The sequence below is a fragment of the Podarcis cretensis genome (genome assembly GCF_951804945.1).
Source record: "Podarcis cretensis genome assembly, chromosome: 8".
NCBI classification, from domain to species: domain Eukaryota; kingdom Metazoa; phylum Chordata; class Lepidosauria; order Squamata; family Lacertidae; genus Podarcis; species Podarcis cretensis.
The window spans coordinates 5,976,618-5,993,948 of NC_137177.1; the positions used below are offsets into that span (position 1 = coordinate 5,976,618).

A 17,331-nucleotide genomic window follows, 5' to 3' on the forward strand; every position below is an offset into this window, starting at 1 on the left:
ATCTCATCTGCTGTTGCAAACACATCCTTCTGGGAACCCGGGTGCAGTTAGCAGGACGGCCACGTTTGTGTCACCAGAAAGGAGGAGAAACGCCACAAATAAATTCCGCAACTGCCAATTGATATGGAGATACCTATTTATGAGTAATGACTATAATGTTGTGGTTAGAATAGTAGGTGAGGACCTGGAAGAGGAGGGTTCAAATCCCTGCTCAGCTGTGAAATTCACTGGGTGGCCTTGGGCCACTGACTGTCTCTCATCCTAGCCTACCTCACAAGGCTGTTGAGAGGATAAAACAAGGAGGAAGAGAACCACGGTACGCCACCTTGAGCTCTTTGGTGGAAACCTGGGCTAGAAATGAAACGAAAACATCTCACCAGAGTGAGGGAGACTGTAAGCAGGTGAGCTGTGGGCCTGCTCAGTCTGCTGCCCAGGTGTTGCTAACTGTGGACGGGCAGCTTCGAGGCCTCTTCCTTCTTAGAGTTCTTTATCTCTAAACTGGGCTTGGACCAGACAGCCTTTCAAATAGAGATTCAGGTTAAGAACAGTTTCAGACCTCCGGAACGAATTAAGTACTTAACCTGAGGTACCACTGTAAGGGAATTTCCCTTAAAAAAAGGGAAACGTTGACAGCTATGGGTGGGTGATGCTGCTGGGAACTGGAGTGCAACAACATCTGGATGGTGCAAACATATTAACTGATTTATTAATTGATTCATCGGCTTTACATAACAGCTTTTCCTCCAAGGCGCTTGAGGGGGCGTACCTTCTTCTTCCCCTCCACGTTTAATCCCCACAACAATCTTGTGAAGTAAGATAAGGCTGAGGGGCCATGACTTACTCAAGGTCACGCAAGGACCTTCATGGACAAGTGAGGCCTTGAACCATGGTCTCCCGGATTGTGGACCAATACTCTAGCCACTAGGGACGCGGGTGGCACTGTGGGTTAAACCACAGAGCCCAGGACTTGCCGATCAGAAGGTTGGTGGTTCGAATCTCCGCAACGGGGTGAGCTCCCATTGCTCGGTCCCTGCTCCTGCCCACCTAGCAGTTCAAAAGCACTTCAAAGTGCAAGTAGATAAATAGGTACCACTCCGGCGGGAAGGTAAACGGAGTTTCCGTGCGCTGCTCTGGTTCACCAGAAGCGGCTTAGTCCTGCTGACCACATGACCCGGAAGCTGTATGCCGGCTCCCTCGGCCAGTAAAGCGAGATGAGCGCCGCAACCCCAGAGTCGGTCACGACTGGACTTAATGGTCAGGGGTCGCTTTACCTTTTACTCTAGCCACTACACTACACTTTCTCTGAATGGAAGTGTGTGTGGAGAAGTGATTACTAAAAGTGAATGTGAGAAAATACCTCGTTGCTCCTATGCGGAATAGGCAAGCCTGGCAGACGGACAGGGGAAATGCAGTTTTAAAACTTAAAACAAGAAAAGAAAAAAGTGTCCTTACCAAGTTATCCAGCTCAGGATTGGAAGAAAATAAAGGTTTTTCTGTCCTAACCTAAAAAACGGGCATTTCGGGATGGGAAGGGGGGAAGAGAAGAAAACAGAAGGAGCGTTAGTACAGGGGGAGAAAACATGATAGAGAGAAATGTAAGGAATCGATGCGCATCACTGAAAAATCTGTTTCTCTCATTTCCCAGAAACTGTAAAGAAACGGCAAAAAAATGTGACTCTCATCCCCTGAGAGCAGCAGCTGGCAGGAGAACATATATTTCGCTTTCAAGAGTTTGCAACCTCCCTCTCCCCACCCCACCCCCCACCCCAGGAGCCCCCTGTGCTTTTAAAATTCCTCAACATTTCCCCTCCCTGTATCAAAATGCAAAAGTGTAGTTTACCCCCCTCCACATGTCTCATTTAAGAAACGAGAGAGAAATCGCGGCAGTAAATAGTTTCAAGGCACTAAACAGACCCAGGCGTCTGGCCTCATCCTCTCTGTTCTGGGACAGGGCTCCGCCAACTTGGAGAATCAAAAATTCTGGTACCCGGGTGGGACCTTTAAGAGGAGATCCAGAGGCAGCTGCAAAGGGGTGTGTGTATGTGTGTTTGTGTGTGCATGTGTGTGAAGTCCAGTTTGGGCAGATCTGGGGTTGGAGCAAAAGTTGTTTACTCACCTAAGGCGAGGTTTGCCTTGCTAGTGCCTTCCAGATGTGTTTGGACTACAAATCCCATCATTCCCAGTCATTCCCAGGCATCTGGAGGGCACCAGCTTGGCAAAGGCTGACCTTGGGGGTTCCGTTTTATGATTTTATTTTATTTTATGACGGCGAGTGAGGAGGACTCCTCCATTTCCCCTTTTGTTGTTCTGGCAACTGGCTGAAATGATACAAGGGTGGGGGGGATGGAGCTAAATCCCAGTAAAAGGAATTTCCTAATTCCCAGCTGTGTCTCAAGGACAAACAGCACATTGCTAACACATATAACAATGCCTTATGCCTTTAAAAAAAAAGAAGAAGGGGGGGGGTTAGAACTGAGAAAAACCAGTTTCTTAACCATTTCTCAGCTCACCATTTCTCTGCATCAGTTTGCTGCCTGCACTGCCTGCCCCCCCCCCAATATCCCCAAAGGCTTTTCTCCCCATTGGGGGCACTGCCAGACTGGGATTCCATCACACCGTGGCAAATTCAGGCTGCACAGTTTATTTTACTTCAACTGGCTCTATATACTGCTTAAGAGAGCCAGTGTGGTGTAGTGGCTGAGAGCGGTGGGCTCGTAATCTGGTGAACCGGGTTCGCTTCCCCGCTCCTCCACATGCAGCTGCTGGGTGACCTTGGGCCAGTCACACTTCTCTGAAGTCTCTCAGCCCCACTCACCTCACAGAGTGTTTGTAGTGGGGGAGGAAGGGAAAGGAGATTGTGAGCCGCTTTGAGACTCCTTCGGGTAGTGATAAAGCGGGATATCAAATCCAAACTCTTCTTCTTCTTCTTCTTAACACCATAAAACTCAGGTTACACAGCGAAAGTTCGTGAGGACCACTCGTGCGACAAACTCGCTTGTTTTTAAGAGCTTCTGGACACCCTGTTTATCAAGCATTCGTTCCGATTTGCTTGCAGGGGAGGTTAGGTGACGTTAACATAGAATAATAGAGTTGGGAGGGACGCAGAGAATCATCTAGTCCAAACCCCTTTAATGCAGGAATCTCAACCATAGCATCCCTGACAGGTGGCCCTCCAAAGTCTGCTTAAAAACCTCCAAGGAGGGAGAGTCAACTACCTTCCATCTCTTGGTCAAACAGCTCTTACTGTCAGAAAGTACCGTATTCTTTGCTCTATAAGACTCACTTTTTCTCTCCTAAAAAGTAAGGGGAAATGTGTGTGTGTCTTATGGAGTGAATGCAGGCTGCGCAGCTATCCCAGAAGCCAGAACAGCAAGAGGGACTGCTGCTTTCACTGGGCAGCGATCCCTCTTGCTCTTCTGGCTTCTGAGACTCAGAATATTTTGTTTCCTGTTTTCCTCCTCCAAAAACTAGGTGCGTCTTGTGGTCTGGTGCGTCTTATAGAGCGAAAAATACAGTGTTTCCTGATGTTGAGCCGGAATCTCCCTTTCTTGCAACTTCAATCGCACCGTTTCCAGTACCCGTTGACTGAGCTTATTCCTTGCACTAGAAAGTCTGATTTGGGAGAGGGCAGGTAGGCTTGTGCCAAATCAGCTCTAATTGTGCCTCCTGAACTTGCCACCATGTGGTGGAAGCCGACCTATAATGAAAGCAACACTACAGAAGCACCCTTGGCAGGGAGATGTGCTGGAAAGGGTGGGATAACACGTGCTGGACGCAACCAGTGCCGGATTTACGTATAAGCTAAGCAAGCTATAGCTTAGGGCCCCACTCTCTTGGGGGCCCCAAAAAAATTTAAAGGAAAAAAACCTGGATGCACATTTCCAAAAGATAAAAAATAAAATAAAATAAAACCTACATACAGCAACAGTGTTTTGTGTTTTGTAGGCCCCTGTGTTGTAAGTAGAGGGAGACAGGTGGCGCTGTGGGTCAAACCACAGAGCCTAGGACTTGCCGATCAGATGGTCGGCGGTTCAAATCCCCGCGACGGGGTGAGCTCCCGTTGCTCGGTCCCTGCTCCTGCCAACCTAGCAGTTTGAAAGCACGTCAAAGTGCAAGTAGATAAATAGACACCACTAAATACATACAAGTAGGCAATTTGGCTAAGGAACATTTTTAAGGAGTGGTAACCTAGAGATCACTGCAGATGGTGACAGCAGTCACGAAATTAAAAGACGCCTGCTTCTTGGGAGAAAAGCAATGACAAACCTAGACAGCATCTTAAAAAGCAGAGACATCACCTTGCCGACAAAGGTCCGTATAGTTAAAGCTATGGTTTTCCCAGTAGTGATGTATGGAAGTGAGAGCTGGACCATAAAGAAGGCTGATCACCGAAGAATGGATGCTGGAGGAGACACTTGAGAATGGAGAGCTGGACCATAAAGAAGGCTGATCACCGAAGAATGGATGCTGGAGGAGACTCTTGAGAGTCCCATGGACTGCAAGAAGATCAAACCTCTCCATTCTGAAGGAAATCAGCCCTGAGTGCTCACTGGAAGGACAGATCCTGAAGCTGAGGCTCCAAGACTTTGGCCACCTCATGAGAAGACTCCCTGGAAAAGACCCTAATGTTGGGAAAGATGGAGGGCACAAGGAGAAGGGGACGACAGAGGACGAGATGGTTGGACAGTGTTCTCAAAGCTACCAGCATGAGTTTGACCAAACTGCGGGAGGCAGTGGAAGACAGGAGTGCCTGGCGTGCTCTGGTCCATGGGGTTGTGAGGAGTCGGACACGACTAAACAACAACTTAGAGAATATTTATTTGCACGTTCCTCCTGCCAAGCACTCCCCAGCTCTGCCCTCCCTCCATCACCTCTCATTCTCCAGAAACCAACCTGTTTGGCAAAGACGGCAATGTCTTCGTTGAAGGAATCCGACGAGCAGACGTCTCCTCCTGGATAGGAGCCAGAAGTGTCCCTGGGAGAACAGGTTGCCAGCTCACATTTTTCAAAGACCAGGGCCAGCAGTGGGAATAAGGGATGCCTGTTACACAAGAGGAGATGTTTAGGACCTAGCAGAGTGGGAGATCCAAAGAGACCAGCCAACGTTTCAGCTCGGAACAGAAACTGGGGCACAGGAGGTTTGGAAAGGAGTTGAAGGCTCTGAGTATAAGCTCTTCTTACAGAGCCTGGTGCTTTCCCCTCATTTCCTGACTAGCCACGCTGCCGCATAAAGTGAGGCAAAAGGGTTCTTGGTGTTTGAGACCATTTGAAAGGGAAAAACAAATTAATGTACATTAAAATTCATGGAAAATTGGAGGGGGGGAAGTTGCATTGGATCTGAATATTTACTTTCCACGGCCAGGCAGCGGTGGGAATGCTGCCGGGGGGTCATAGGGTTGTCTCTACCCAAGTTCTACTCAGAGTAGACTTATTGAAAATAATGGGCCTTAGTCATGTTGCCCAGTTTCAGTGGATTATTCTGAATAAGACTTGACACTGGATACAACCCATAACCTGAAAACCCATATTGCTGCCCTCTTAATGCCATCACCATTGATTTATTAACTGCCTTCTAAACCACCATCTCCAGGCATATAAGACGAAAACAGAAAAACAACAATAATAACAGCAACAATTTTATTTTTTACACTCTGCCCATATATTTAACGCAAGACGAAAATATTAACAAGTGGACATTTGTGGTAAAGACCCATTTGCCCATCCGGGAAAAGCTGTTGAAACAAAAAATTATTGGAGAGACGGTTGGAAACAGTAAAAAATAAAAAAATTATCTGCATATGCTCTGAGACCCACTTTCACCCCATCTCAACTTCACATATGGGCCCCAGGACCCAGCCTTGGCTGTGAGAGGCTCTGTAGGCAGGCAGGCTCTCGTTCAGTAGAAGACACATGGGAACCCAGAAAACTATAATCACGAATCGTGTCTGCCCATATTATGCATCTGTTTGTCGTCTCTTACATCCCCTGGCCCTACCTTGGCCCACCAGCACTGGAGACCTCTAAGCCGAGTTTGTAAACTGACAGACTCCATCAAACAGTGTGTGTGTGTGTGTGTGTGTGTGTGTGTGTGTATCAAGCAGTGCGAAGGCTGCAGAAGTCCTGTCTGGGATGCGGCGTATGACATGGCACGTTCACACCTCAAAGTCACCACAGTGTGGCATCGTCAAGATATCAACCTTGCATGTGTGAAGGGGACTCCCCGCCCAGCGAATAAAAACAGCAAGGTCCGTGTGTGTGTGCGCGCGCGTGTGTGCAAGAAACAAAACCCAATTCCACAATACTTAAAATCCATGCAAAAAATGCGATTTGGAATCTTCGTCTACGTGCCAAGTAATGTTCTAGAAGAAGAGCAAATTCTGTAAAAAACGAGAGGAGGGGGTGAAGCAGCATGTGGCTCTAAGAAACCGTTTCTGCTAGGATCACAGTTATTTCAAAGAGCTCATTTGGGGGTTCGGAGGGGAGCTCACTTCCACCCTGTTCTGTGATTTATGTCTTAGGAGCAATGTCAACTGCAAACCAGTAAAGGCCATCCTTCGGCTGCTCCCCCCCCCCCCCAGCACACACATTTCCCCCCTAGATTTGGATGGATAGCTAGCAAGACAGAGTGTTCCCAGCCATACATTATATACAAGTTCACGCACCATATGTTACACAAATATTTGTAGCTGAGGCCCAGCACGGTGTAGCTGTTAAGTGAGCGTCTCCACAGAACTTTTAGATCTCCTCCGTAAAGCAAAACAAATCCCCCGCTGCCCCCCCCCAAAGAAAGATGGGAAGGCAAAATCCTGCAACATTTCATCTCCTCTCTCCCTCTCTGCCCCGCTGCAAATTCCAAGAGGGGGGGGGGGAAGAAATTGCAAATTAAAACCATTGCCAGCTGTAAGTAGGGATCTGGGGGTAGGGTGTTGCAGGGCTGGGCATGGCGGCGGGAGGGGGGCAAATAACTTTTATGTCTCGTAGGGTGGAAAAAAAATAGACTTGCTCTAAGACGGCTGGAAAGTTTCAAACCGCACAGCGCAAGTCGAAGACGAAAGGAAGGGAAATCCATCACGTTCCTCTTAGGCCAGTTGCTTCCCCCCCCCTCCACCCCCAGTGACGCTTTTAAACCAGTTTCTGCGTTTCCCAACCTTGCTGGGGAGGGGCAGGGCACTTCTGATTTAGGAACCAGATTCTGCAGTGATTTCTGTCCTGGCGAGGGAGCAGAACGTACGCCAAAGGGCACTTAGCCTTTTTCGTGAAAATGAGGACCAGTCGCTAGGAATCACAAGTGCTGTGATCAGATTGTGGGGCTTCCCATTGGGACATCTGGTTGCCCCCCCCCCCCATGTGAACAGGATGCTGGCCTAGCCAGATCTCAGGCCTGCAAGGTTCTTCTGATGTTATTGTGCCGTCTTCAGAATCCGATTCCCAAATACTCTGGCCGATAACCCACAGCTAGGAAGAGAAACACTGGTTTTATTTGGAGTTGTGGCTTTCCATCTGAGCTTTCCATACAAAAGTGCAAGAATTCAGTTCTCAGTGTCCTTCCCCTTAAGCTTTTCTTCTTAAAATGTAATTTCCTTTACACTTGAAAAGAGATATTTATATAATTATCCAACACAGCAAATATTTAACCATTCGCTATATATATAAAAAAACCCAACCATGCAGAAATATTACATTTCCCAATAATCGGGTTGTTGAGAAGCTGAAGAGGGTGGGGGGATCTGAATTGCTTTTCTTTCGATGGGCACAGGGAAGGGGGGTTTAGAAAGGGGTAATTCTTCTCTTGGGACGCAGGTGGCGCTGTGGGTTAAAGCCTCAGCGCCTAGGACTTGCCGATTGAAAGGTCGGCGGTTCGAATCCCTGCGGCGGGGTGCGCTCCCGCTGCTCGGTCCCAGCGCCTGCCAACCGAGCAGTTCGAAAGCACCTCCGGGTGCAAGTAGATAAATAGGGACCGCTTACCAGCGGGAAGGTAAACGGCGTTTCCGTGTGCGGCTCTGGCTCGCCAGAGCAGCGATGTCACGCTGGCCACGTGACCCGGAAGTGTCTCCGGACAGCGCTGGCCCCTGGCCTCTTAAGTGAGATGGGCGCACAACCCCAGAGTCTGTCAAGACTGGCCCGTATGGGCAGGGGTACCTTTACCTTTAATTCTTCTCTTCCACACCAGCCTTTCCCCCTCAAAAACAAAGGTACACCCTTCTCCTCCTAATGACAGAGCTGTCAATGGGCTGAGGTGTGGGAGTGAGAAGACACAGCCCTGATACGCCAGCTCATAAGTCTCCCCACGGGGGCAAAGATGTTAGCTGTGAAAAAATTTTCCATGAGAAGAAACCTTCTGACACTCCCCCCAACCCAAATCCTAAACACAGACAAAGTCCTATCGAAATCAGTAGTACTTACATCTATATAAACATGCATGGGATGAGAGTACCCTAAGGTGGACGTTGTGTGTTGTATTTTAAGCACAAACTTTTTTTAAAAAAATGCAGTGTGAATACAATAAAGTTATGCCCCATACAGGAAGCTGGGATTGGCTGCAGATCTGCAATGGCTTTGGCCCCAGCCTGGTGAAACACTCTATCGCAGGAGACCAGGGCCCTGAGGGACTTGACATCTTTCCGCAGGGCCTGCAAGACTGAGTTGTTCCACCTGGCCTTCGGTCCGGGCCCAGTTTGACCCCCCCCCCATGGGACCCTATAAATTACCTATTTGGCCCTTTTATTGGCTCATGTGGGACCAACATGGATAGCTGGCCCTGATGAATATTTGAGGTTCCTGACCCCTATGGTTGCAATTTGTGGGCAATCATCTAATTTTATCCTGATTCTAATTTTTAAGCTGTATTTTAATCAATTGTTTGATTGTGTTTTAATGTATCTGATATTTGATGTTAGGTCTTGGCCGGAGAGGGCGGAGTATAAATAAAAATTTATTTACTTACTTACTTACATTTGGTATAAGATAAAGGGACCCCTGACCATTAGGTCCAGTCGTAGCCGACTCTGGGGTTGCGGCGTTCATCTCGCTTTACTGGCCGAGGGAGGGGCATACAGCTTCTGGGTCATGTGGCCAGCATGACCCTTCTGTCGAACCAGAGCAGCGCACGGAAACACCGTTTTCCTTCCCGTTTACTTGCACTTTGATGTGCTTTCGAACTGCTAGGTTGGCAGGAGCAGGGACCGAGCAACAGGAGCTCACCCCATTGCAGGGATTCGAACTGCCAGCCTTCTGATTGGCAAATCCTAGGCTCTGTGGTTTAATCCACAGCACCACCCACATCCCCTTACATTTGGTAAAGGTAAAGGTAAAGGTAAAGGTACCCCTGCTCGTACGGGCCAGTCTTGACAGACTCTGGGGTTGTGTGCCCATCTCACTTAAGAGGCCAGGGGCCAGCGCTGTCCGGAGACACTTCCGGGTCACGTGGCCAGCGTGACATCGCTGCTCTGGCCAGAGCCAGAGCCAGAGCCAGAGCCGCACACGGAAACGCTGGTAAGCGGTCCCTATTTATCTACTTGCACCTGGAGGTGCTTTCGAACTGCTAGGTTGGCAGGCGCTGGGACTGAGCAGCGGGAGCGCACCCCGCCGCAGGGATTCGAACCGCCGACCTTTCGATCGGCAAGCCCTAGGCGCTGAGGCTTTAACCCACAGCGCCACCTGCGTCCCATTTATACCCCAAATTTACATCTGTGTGGTGTGAGCAAAACAATTGTTCATTAATAAGTTACCACCAAGTTCAGTCCTGTGCCTTTTAAAGAAGTCCTAGCTGTTGACGGGGGGTTTACTCAAGTCCCATTGAACTCTTCAAGACTTACTTCTGAGTAAATGTACTGAGGATGCTGTCATTGCCTTTAGTCACAACTAAAGCGTCGGACACGACTAAACGACTAAACAACAACAACAAGGCAGGTGAGGTCCATAGGGGCAGTTCAAAGCCACGTGATGCCACAACCTTGCTGGAGCTTAAGCAGGCCACCTGAGAACTGTACAGACTTCCACCATGGGGGGAAACACTCAACACGATCTCACAAATCGCCACCTTGCAGGTCCATCTTGTCCCCAGGTTCAGAAATAGACTGCACCTTCCCACCGTCACCCAGCTTCTTCCAGTTTTCTCTCTTGAGACACTCATTTGAGATTTGCCTCCTCCCTCACAATCCTAAGTGATCAAAGCATGGGACAATACATCCAAGCTGGAGTCCTCCAGATGTTCTGGACTCCAGCTCCCATCACTGATAGGACTGGGAGTCTAAAACATCTGAAGGGCCCCAGCTCGGACAATTCTGATCCACTCTTTTTACTCACAGAAGAGCTTGTGGAAGAGAGATTCAACGATTAAGTGTAGCTCACAATGAGGAGCAGAAAGAACACCTTTGCAACTGGAAGCTGGCATAAAAAAGTACCGTATTTGTTGCTCTATAAGACTCACTTTTTCCCTCCTAAAAAGTAAGAGGAAATGTGTGTGCTTCTTATGGAGTGAATGCAGGCTGCGCAGCTATCCCTGAAGCCAGAACAGCAAGAGGGATCGCTGCTTTCGCTGCGCAGCGATCCCTCTTGCTGTTCTGGCTTCTGGGATTCAGAATATTTTTTTCTTGTTTTCCTCCTCCGAAAACTAGGTGCGTCTTATGGTCTGGTGCGTCTTATAGAGCGAAAAATACGGTACTTGGAGAAGGCTTATCTAGCCACCCGACCCATCTAAGCGGCTTCTAGGGCCAGCAATGTTGCTATGGGCTCTGAAGTTGCGTTCACAACCATCATGCCAGCTTCCCAAAGGAATTTGGCCACTGTGCAACAGGATGCTGGACTAGATAAGCTATTGGCCTCATCCAGCAAGATGATCTGATATTCTTATGTTCTTACAAGGACCCTGTTCGCAATCCAAATATATAGGCACCTCTGCAATATCACAGGGACCTGACTTGGGTGTGCTCTGCCAATCACACAGGGAGCATGTTCAGTGTTTGCTGCACGAGCTGGAGGCAGGGCATTTGTGGTGGCATGGGAAAAGCCAACCTAAGTGGCTTCTCCCACATGGCCACTGCGCATGGGAAACTGAGAAGCACACTGAAGCATCTACCTCAGCCTATCTCTGTGGGGCGGTCATGATGGTTGCACTGACAACCTAGAAGAGTGGTTTATGGTCACCAAAGCTGCTTGTGGGACATAGCCTGAGAACCCAAGAGGAAGCAACCAGCCAAAAGCCAGAGGTTAATGGAGCTTCCTTCTTCAGTGGCAGTGTATCCCAGAAAACATGGCTGGAAAACAGACAATTGGGGAGGACAATTCATTTCATTAATTAATTGTTGGTCTTAAAGGTTCTCAGACCTGGGTAACCACCTTGAGCCAAGCATACATTTGGGGACCCATTTCTCTATTATTATTATTATTATTATTATTATTATTATTATTACTACTACTACTACTACTACTATCTCTTCGGTGGCAGTGCTGCTGTTGCAACCCATCTTAGATCAGGCCTTGACCAGTTCAGCAGTGAAAACATATATGAAATGGATGGAAATGAAATATAAAATAGATTTAGATTGGTGGGATATGCAGGAAAATAGAGTAAATATAAAGAACAGCAGAAAGAGGGGGAGTCAAAATATGATATGTAAAGATGATTCTGTTTGAAATGTTTATTTGTCATAAATGTAAATAAATAAATAAATAAATAAGTGACCAGGCCTTGAACAAATACTGAGCCCAGACCAACCAGCCGAATGCCATTGAACTAGACCTGCCACTGTCGGAAACAGGACACTGGGCAAAGCGGACCTTTTGTCCGATTGAGCCGGGTTTGTGTTCTAATGCCAAACTAGCTCTACTCGCAGTCCAAGTGCTCCAAGAAGCACATCCCAGAATCAGGTTTTGAGTCAACTCGCTTCAAAAAATGTAACAAGGGGGAAAACCCAAAAACGCCTACTAAACTTTTCAAAACTGTCATTTGGATTTTTCCTTCTTGGGTGCTCAAATTAATCCAAATCCATGAGGGTGTGGATCTGGGTGTGCCGCATCCATGCCCACTCACAAAATCATGCGTGCACCTACACACACACACACACACACTTCACCTCTGCGATGAAAAAAAAACTGCAGCACAAAGCCGGATCTGGAGATCCCCACCTGTTCGCTGGGACCGATCCAGCGCAAAGAGCAACAAAGGCACTTTGTAAAACGCTACATGCTCTCACACACACACCACGGTGAAAAATAATTTTAATGCCCGTATTAATAAATGCCTTTTTCAACTGGGGTGGTGGTGGTGATGGTCTGTAGGAACCCCTTGTGGGGATTCTACAAGGATCGTCATGTGGGATGAAACGAAAAGACCCTTTAACACTCAAGGTCCCCTTTTCCGGAGTGCCCAGCCTTGCGCCTCTGGGAAGCTCACAACTTATAACGGGGGGGCTAGCGACTCCGTCTTTGGATCCAGTTCACACGGGATCCAGGAATTCGTCACACATCCCGAAACAGATTCCTCCTCCTCCCGTTCAAAAGCTCCTGCTGCAAATCCTCTCACCCCTCGCAAACCTGCTCTGAGAAGTCCGCTGTTGGTCCCGTTTTACAGACGGGGGAACTGAGGTTGGAGCTGGTGGGGGGCGAGGAAAGAGAAGAGAGTGGCTGGACTGTTTTCCCCCTAGGACACAGCTGCCTCCCCGCCTCGCCATTCCTTCGTTGATGCCCAAATCTGAGCCAGCTGCCTCTTCTCAAACCGGGGAAGGGCCACGTCTGCAAGGCACACCGGGGAGGGTCAGATCCTTGTCTGATTCACACGGAAGCGCTCTTGTTTTCAATCACTCTATTTTATTTTTTTTTTTCAATCCTCTCCACCACCCTTTCAGATGACCTGCGCACTTTGGAGTCCCTTTCTGCTGGGATCTCAACCACAGGATGATAATTGCAGCAATGGTGATGATGATGATGATGATGATGATGATGTGGAGGAGAAGGAGAGGCTGAGGCTCAGTGGCAAAGCACCCGCTTTTCACGCACCCCGACATCTCCTCTTGGGGTGCGGGTTCGAATCCTCCCTTGCCCGAAACCCTGAGAATCACTGCCGCTGCCAGCCCGAGCGGGCAAGACAGCGCCAAACGGGGCCTGACTCAGGATAAAGCAGCTCCCGGTGTCCCTGTGCCCTCCTATCCCGCCGCCCCCGGCGTCCTCCGCTTTTGCCAACCTGCCGCCCTCCGGCTCTCCACAGCTAGCCGTGGCTCAGTAGATGCGCATCTGTTGCGCATCGAAGAAGGTCCCTGGTTCGATTCTCCATGGCATCGCCAGGTAGGGCTGGGGGGAAACCCCGTCTGAAACCCCGGAGTGCCAGGTTTCCGAGCTAGCTGGACCCAATGGACTTGGAATAAGGCATCTTCCTCGTGTTCTGTCATCTGCTGCTCCGAGGTCTTAGTGAAATCCCGAGATTTCAAGAGTGTAAACCTCCGTCGCTTGCCCGCTTCTTATTTCTTGCGGTCATCGGACGGTTCGCCCCTATTCCTCTGAGTCTAGCAGGAAACAAAATGACTTTCAGAAGGAGGGGGGGGGGAGGTTCCTATACTGTAGTATTGGTGGAAACTAAAAAAAAAAAGAGGCCCGGAAATCTCGAGAGCATTTCATCTGCTGTGGAAATCCTGAGACGCGCAGCCAAAAAAGAGGAACGGACCTTTTGGAAAGGAGGAGAGACCCACCTGAGATTGGGAATCGTAAACGCACAGCAGGAAGGAAAATCTAGCTAGCCAGCAACAGGAGACGCGAATCCTATCATTCCTTGGCATGAAGAAATATGCGGAATGGGAGCGCGAGAGAGAAAGATCTACAGTACTGTACAACCCATCCTTTTCGCCCCACGGAGAAAAGCGCGAGGATAAAGTGAAGTCTTAGAAACCGCAGACGCCCAAATAGATCTCGAGGAGGCGCGCAGATGTTCTAGAAATCTCATGCACCTTGAGCGGATTTCTAAACAAGAAGAGCCTGCGGAACCCAAGCAGAAAATGACCCCTGTAAATCAAAGTCTGTCTGGTTGGAGTCACCAAACAAACCGATTACGACCTAGAGGGAGAGGACAGTTAATTCAGGCTGCGGTCCTCGGCAGACTTACTCGGGAGCACACAGGAAAAATACTAACGAATAAACACCCAGAGGATCCGGCTGCAAAAAAAGGATAAAGTGTGCACGAGACTGGGGGGTGCGGTGGGGGACCCCACTATTTACGCTCCCTGGGAACAGCAAGACGAGGAGACCCGCAGGGAAGCCACGTCCCACCGAATCGATCAATTAAGCAAACACGGTAATAACCCTCTTTCATGTGGGAAGGGGGAGAAGCCTGAGGACAGATCTACCGGAAGGGAACATCTTCGATCCGCTAAGAGTTTGCGTGTGAGAGCGAGATCCAGCTGAATTTAGAGAACTATCCCGGTTGGAATATATCAGATTTGCGGTCGGGTCGTCTGCACGTCTAACTGGGAAGCAGCCTCTATGGCTTCAGAGAGGCTTCCTTCCAAGTGAGCGCAGCACGATTCCTCAGGAGTAAGTCCTCCGTGCAAGCAGGAGCAGGATCCGCCTGGTTCACCCCGAAGTAAACGAGCAAGCAACGGAGGTGCGCAGCCGCTGCAAAAGAAGTTTTGAGTCTTCCTGCGGCCCGTTTCCTTGGGTGGAAAGCCCCCTAGAGCACAGAGGTATTTACTCCCGAGGAGGCAGGCTTCGGATTGAGACGCACATGTTTCCACCCTTCTCCTCCCAAAGAGGGTTTGGAGAAGAGGAGGGGGACCGATCCCCGATGCCAAAGGGTTGCGCGCACAAGTTTTCAAGGCGAGTTGGGCTCATCATCCGAACCCCTGTCGACCCCCCATCCTTCCCCCCCTCCCGCCGTCCTTCCTCGAGGGACTGAGCGGGATCCGGACTCACCCATAAATCTCATCCTTCTCTCTCTTCAAGGCGTCGTTGGTGCCCAGCCCCGGGGGCAAGCCGGGCCGGTGGTTCACTCCGGCAGATCCGTAAGGGCCCCCCTGGTTCAGAGCGTGGTGTTGCAGACCCCGGCCCGTGTGTGGGTCTCCAAAGCCCGGCAAAGAGACCCCGTCCATTCCGGCGTAATGTACCAAGTCATCGTACTGGAGGTAAAGAAGACCCAGGTGCGAAAACGGGGCAAGGTGTGGGGCAAAGAGAGACAGACAGACAGAGAGAAAGTTTAGACATCCGATCTAGGCGCATTTAGCCAATTTCATATCACCAAAGGGCGAATAAATTGCACAGCCAGACACCAGGGAAACCCATATCTGAGCACGCCTAAAAAGTCACATTCGTGTGTGTGATACAAAGAAAGATGCGTTTTAAACGACCGGCTTTTAAAAAGCAAATTTTGGGAAGGTTTTCATCTCAGAGATGAACTTGGGGCGAAGTATTGAGAGGGGGACAGAAATATACAGACACAAGCCTTGGTTATTATCTAAATCTCCCCGCATCTTGATCTTTTCCCACCGACTTCCCCGAGTTTTCCACTTGGGTCAAACATTTGCTAGTTTTGTTTGTCGTTCTTCTGCACCCCCTCAAAATAAATTAAAATTAAAATTAAGCTTAGCAGCAGCGTCCATACACCAACGGCCAGCTTCGCCCTTAATCCTCCACTCAGGAGACCCCCGGCCATTTCTTCCCAGCCGCCCCTCACAACAGCCCCCAAACTTTCGCCATCTCTCGCCACAAATGGGTCCTCTTTTGTGCCTTCGGCCACTTAAGTCAATTTCACGCCAGCGCTCGTCAATTTCACGAAGCCGGCCTTGTTAATTCCAGCCTCCGTCTCCAAGGCCTGCGCGCAGCGTCGCGCTCCCAAGTACTGGGCGCCGTAGTCTCTCTCTCTCTTCCCCCCCCCAGCCCCCTACAAAACACAGCAGCTAGAAGAAGACCCCCACCAGTTCTCCCCCTCCCTAAAAAAAAGTTACTTGCAAATCCGGTGGGAAAGCTGCTAATTTCGCTTGCACCCTCAAACTGCAAAACACCTTCCGCACATACAAGGAAAAATAATCTAGTTTCCTTAAACCCCAATTGCTTTTGTTTTTGCTAGTGGACCAGAAGCTGCATCGCTTCTCTGCAAACTTTAAAAGAAGTGAGAAAGCCTTTCTCGTAGCCGGGGAGGCGCTGAACTTTGGAGAGATCAAACTCACGCACGCACACAGTTATACTCCTGCCCTGGGACTGGACTGTCCAAGAAGGAATTTTTAAATTTTATTCTCAACATCATCGTCATTTTAACACTGGGAATTTGCCTGATTTCCACGCTTCCTGCAAGCGGGCTTTTAAATAAGCTTGGATTTAATTCCTGAATGAACTGTCCCGTCTCCCCGGTTAATCGCAGGTCATCTTCATCCTTTTCCCGACTGGTTGTCCCCCTTAAGAAGAAATCAACACCTACATCTTTTTGCCCCAATCTCTCTCTCGCTCGCTCCCCCCCCCCCTTCAAAGGGAATACAGTCAACCTCTTTATAACTCCTTAAACCCCGCCAGGCACTTTTCGAAACTTCAGTGTTCTTTTTAAATAGAACAAAAACATTCTCCTCTTCTCACATCTCCCGCCCCCCTTTCGTTGGGAAAGGGAGGGGGCAAAAAAAGAGAAAGTGTGAAATTTTTTCACCCTGCCAACTATTCTTATTTAAATCATGCCGTATCTCATGCTCTTATGGGCCGCTTGACGTTATTTCTCTCTCTCTCGTTTCGCAAAACCTCGCTCGAAACTCCACAGACCTCTCTTTCAACGGGTGCAAAATACACAATTTCAAATAAATAAATGAACGGATGCCTTTTAGATGCCCCACATAAGCTCTGGGTATGGGACTTTGGAATGAACAGCAACAGCAATTTAAATTGTTCAGGTGTAGGTGATGGTAACAAATGCTGGATGCAAAACTATTGAGCACACTCATATTTTGAATTATCTTATCAGAGTTTCTCCTAGGTGTAAGTATGTGAAGGGTTTCCAACACACTCACACCCTTCCGCTTTTGCCTAGAGAAACAGTTGATTTCTAAAGTTTGAAAACTTAGTCAGAATGGACAGGATTTTTTAATAAAGCGGCAAAGATTCTCTTTGAATTAAAAAATGTTGTTGCAAGCTGCATTGGCTTGCTATAGAGAAGTTGGGTGGGTGGGAAAAAAATCGAGAGACTTTTTTTGCAGAAGGAAGTAGCTCGTTCTGTCTCTGTAGCAAGGAATTGTAGTTCCTCCAGCCCGCAACGCAATGGATCAATTTCAAAATAGTGGTGAGGGGGCGGCTACTGAAGCGTTCCCCCATACAAAATAAATGGTGGCGGTTTGGGAATTAGAGTCCCATGAAAAGTTTTCTGAATTTCTT

At 48.8% G+C, this 17,331-nt stretch overlaps 2 protein-coding genes across 2 annotated transcripts in view; one reads left to right on the top strand and one right to left on the bottom strand.

Annotated features, from left to right (window-relative positions):
• The window catches only part of PSMD8 (proteasome 26S subunit, non-ATPase 8), a 328,475-nt gene that overhangs the window by 112,278 nt on the left and 198,866 nt on the right, over positions 1-17,331 (top strand). The gene's annotated exons all lie outside the window — the stretch shown is intronic.
• MEIS3 (Meis homeobox 3) overlaps positions 1-17,331 on the bottom strand; it is a 76,973-nt gene that overhangs the window by 57,377 nt on the left and 2,265 nt on the right. Inside the window, exons 2-4 of the mRNA XM_079985653.1 lie at positions 14,899-15,101; positions 4,894-5,041; positions 1,453-1,503 (exon numbers count right to left, since the gene is read on the bottom strand). Of these exons, the coding sequence (XP_079841779.1) occupies positions 1,453-1,503; positions 4,894-5,041; positions 14,899-15,101 (402 nt within the window). The remainder of the gene's footprint in view (positions 1-1,452; positions 1,504-4,893; positions 5,042-14,898; positions 15,102-17,331) is intronic.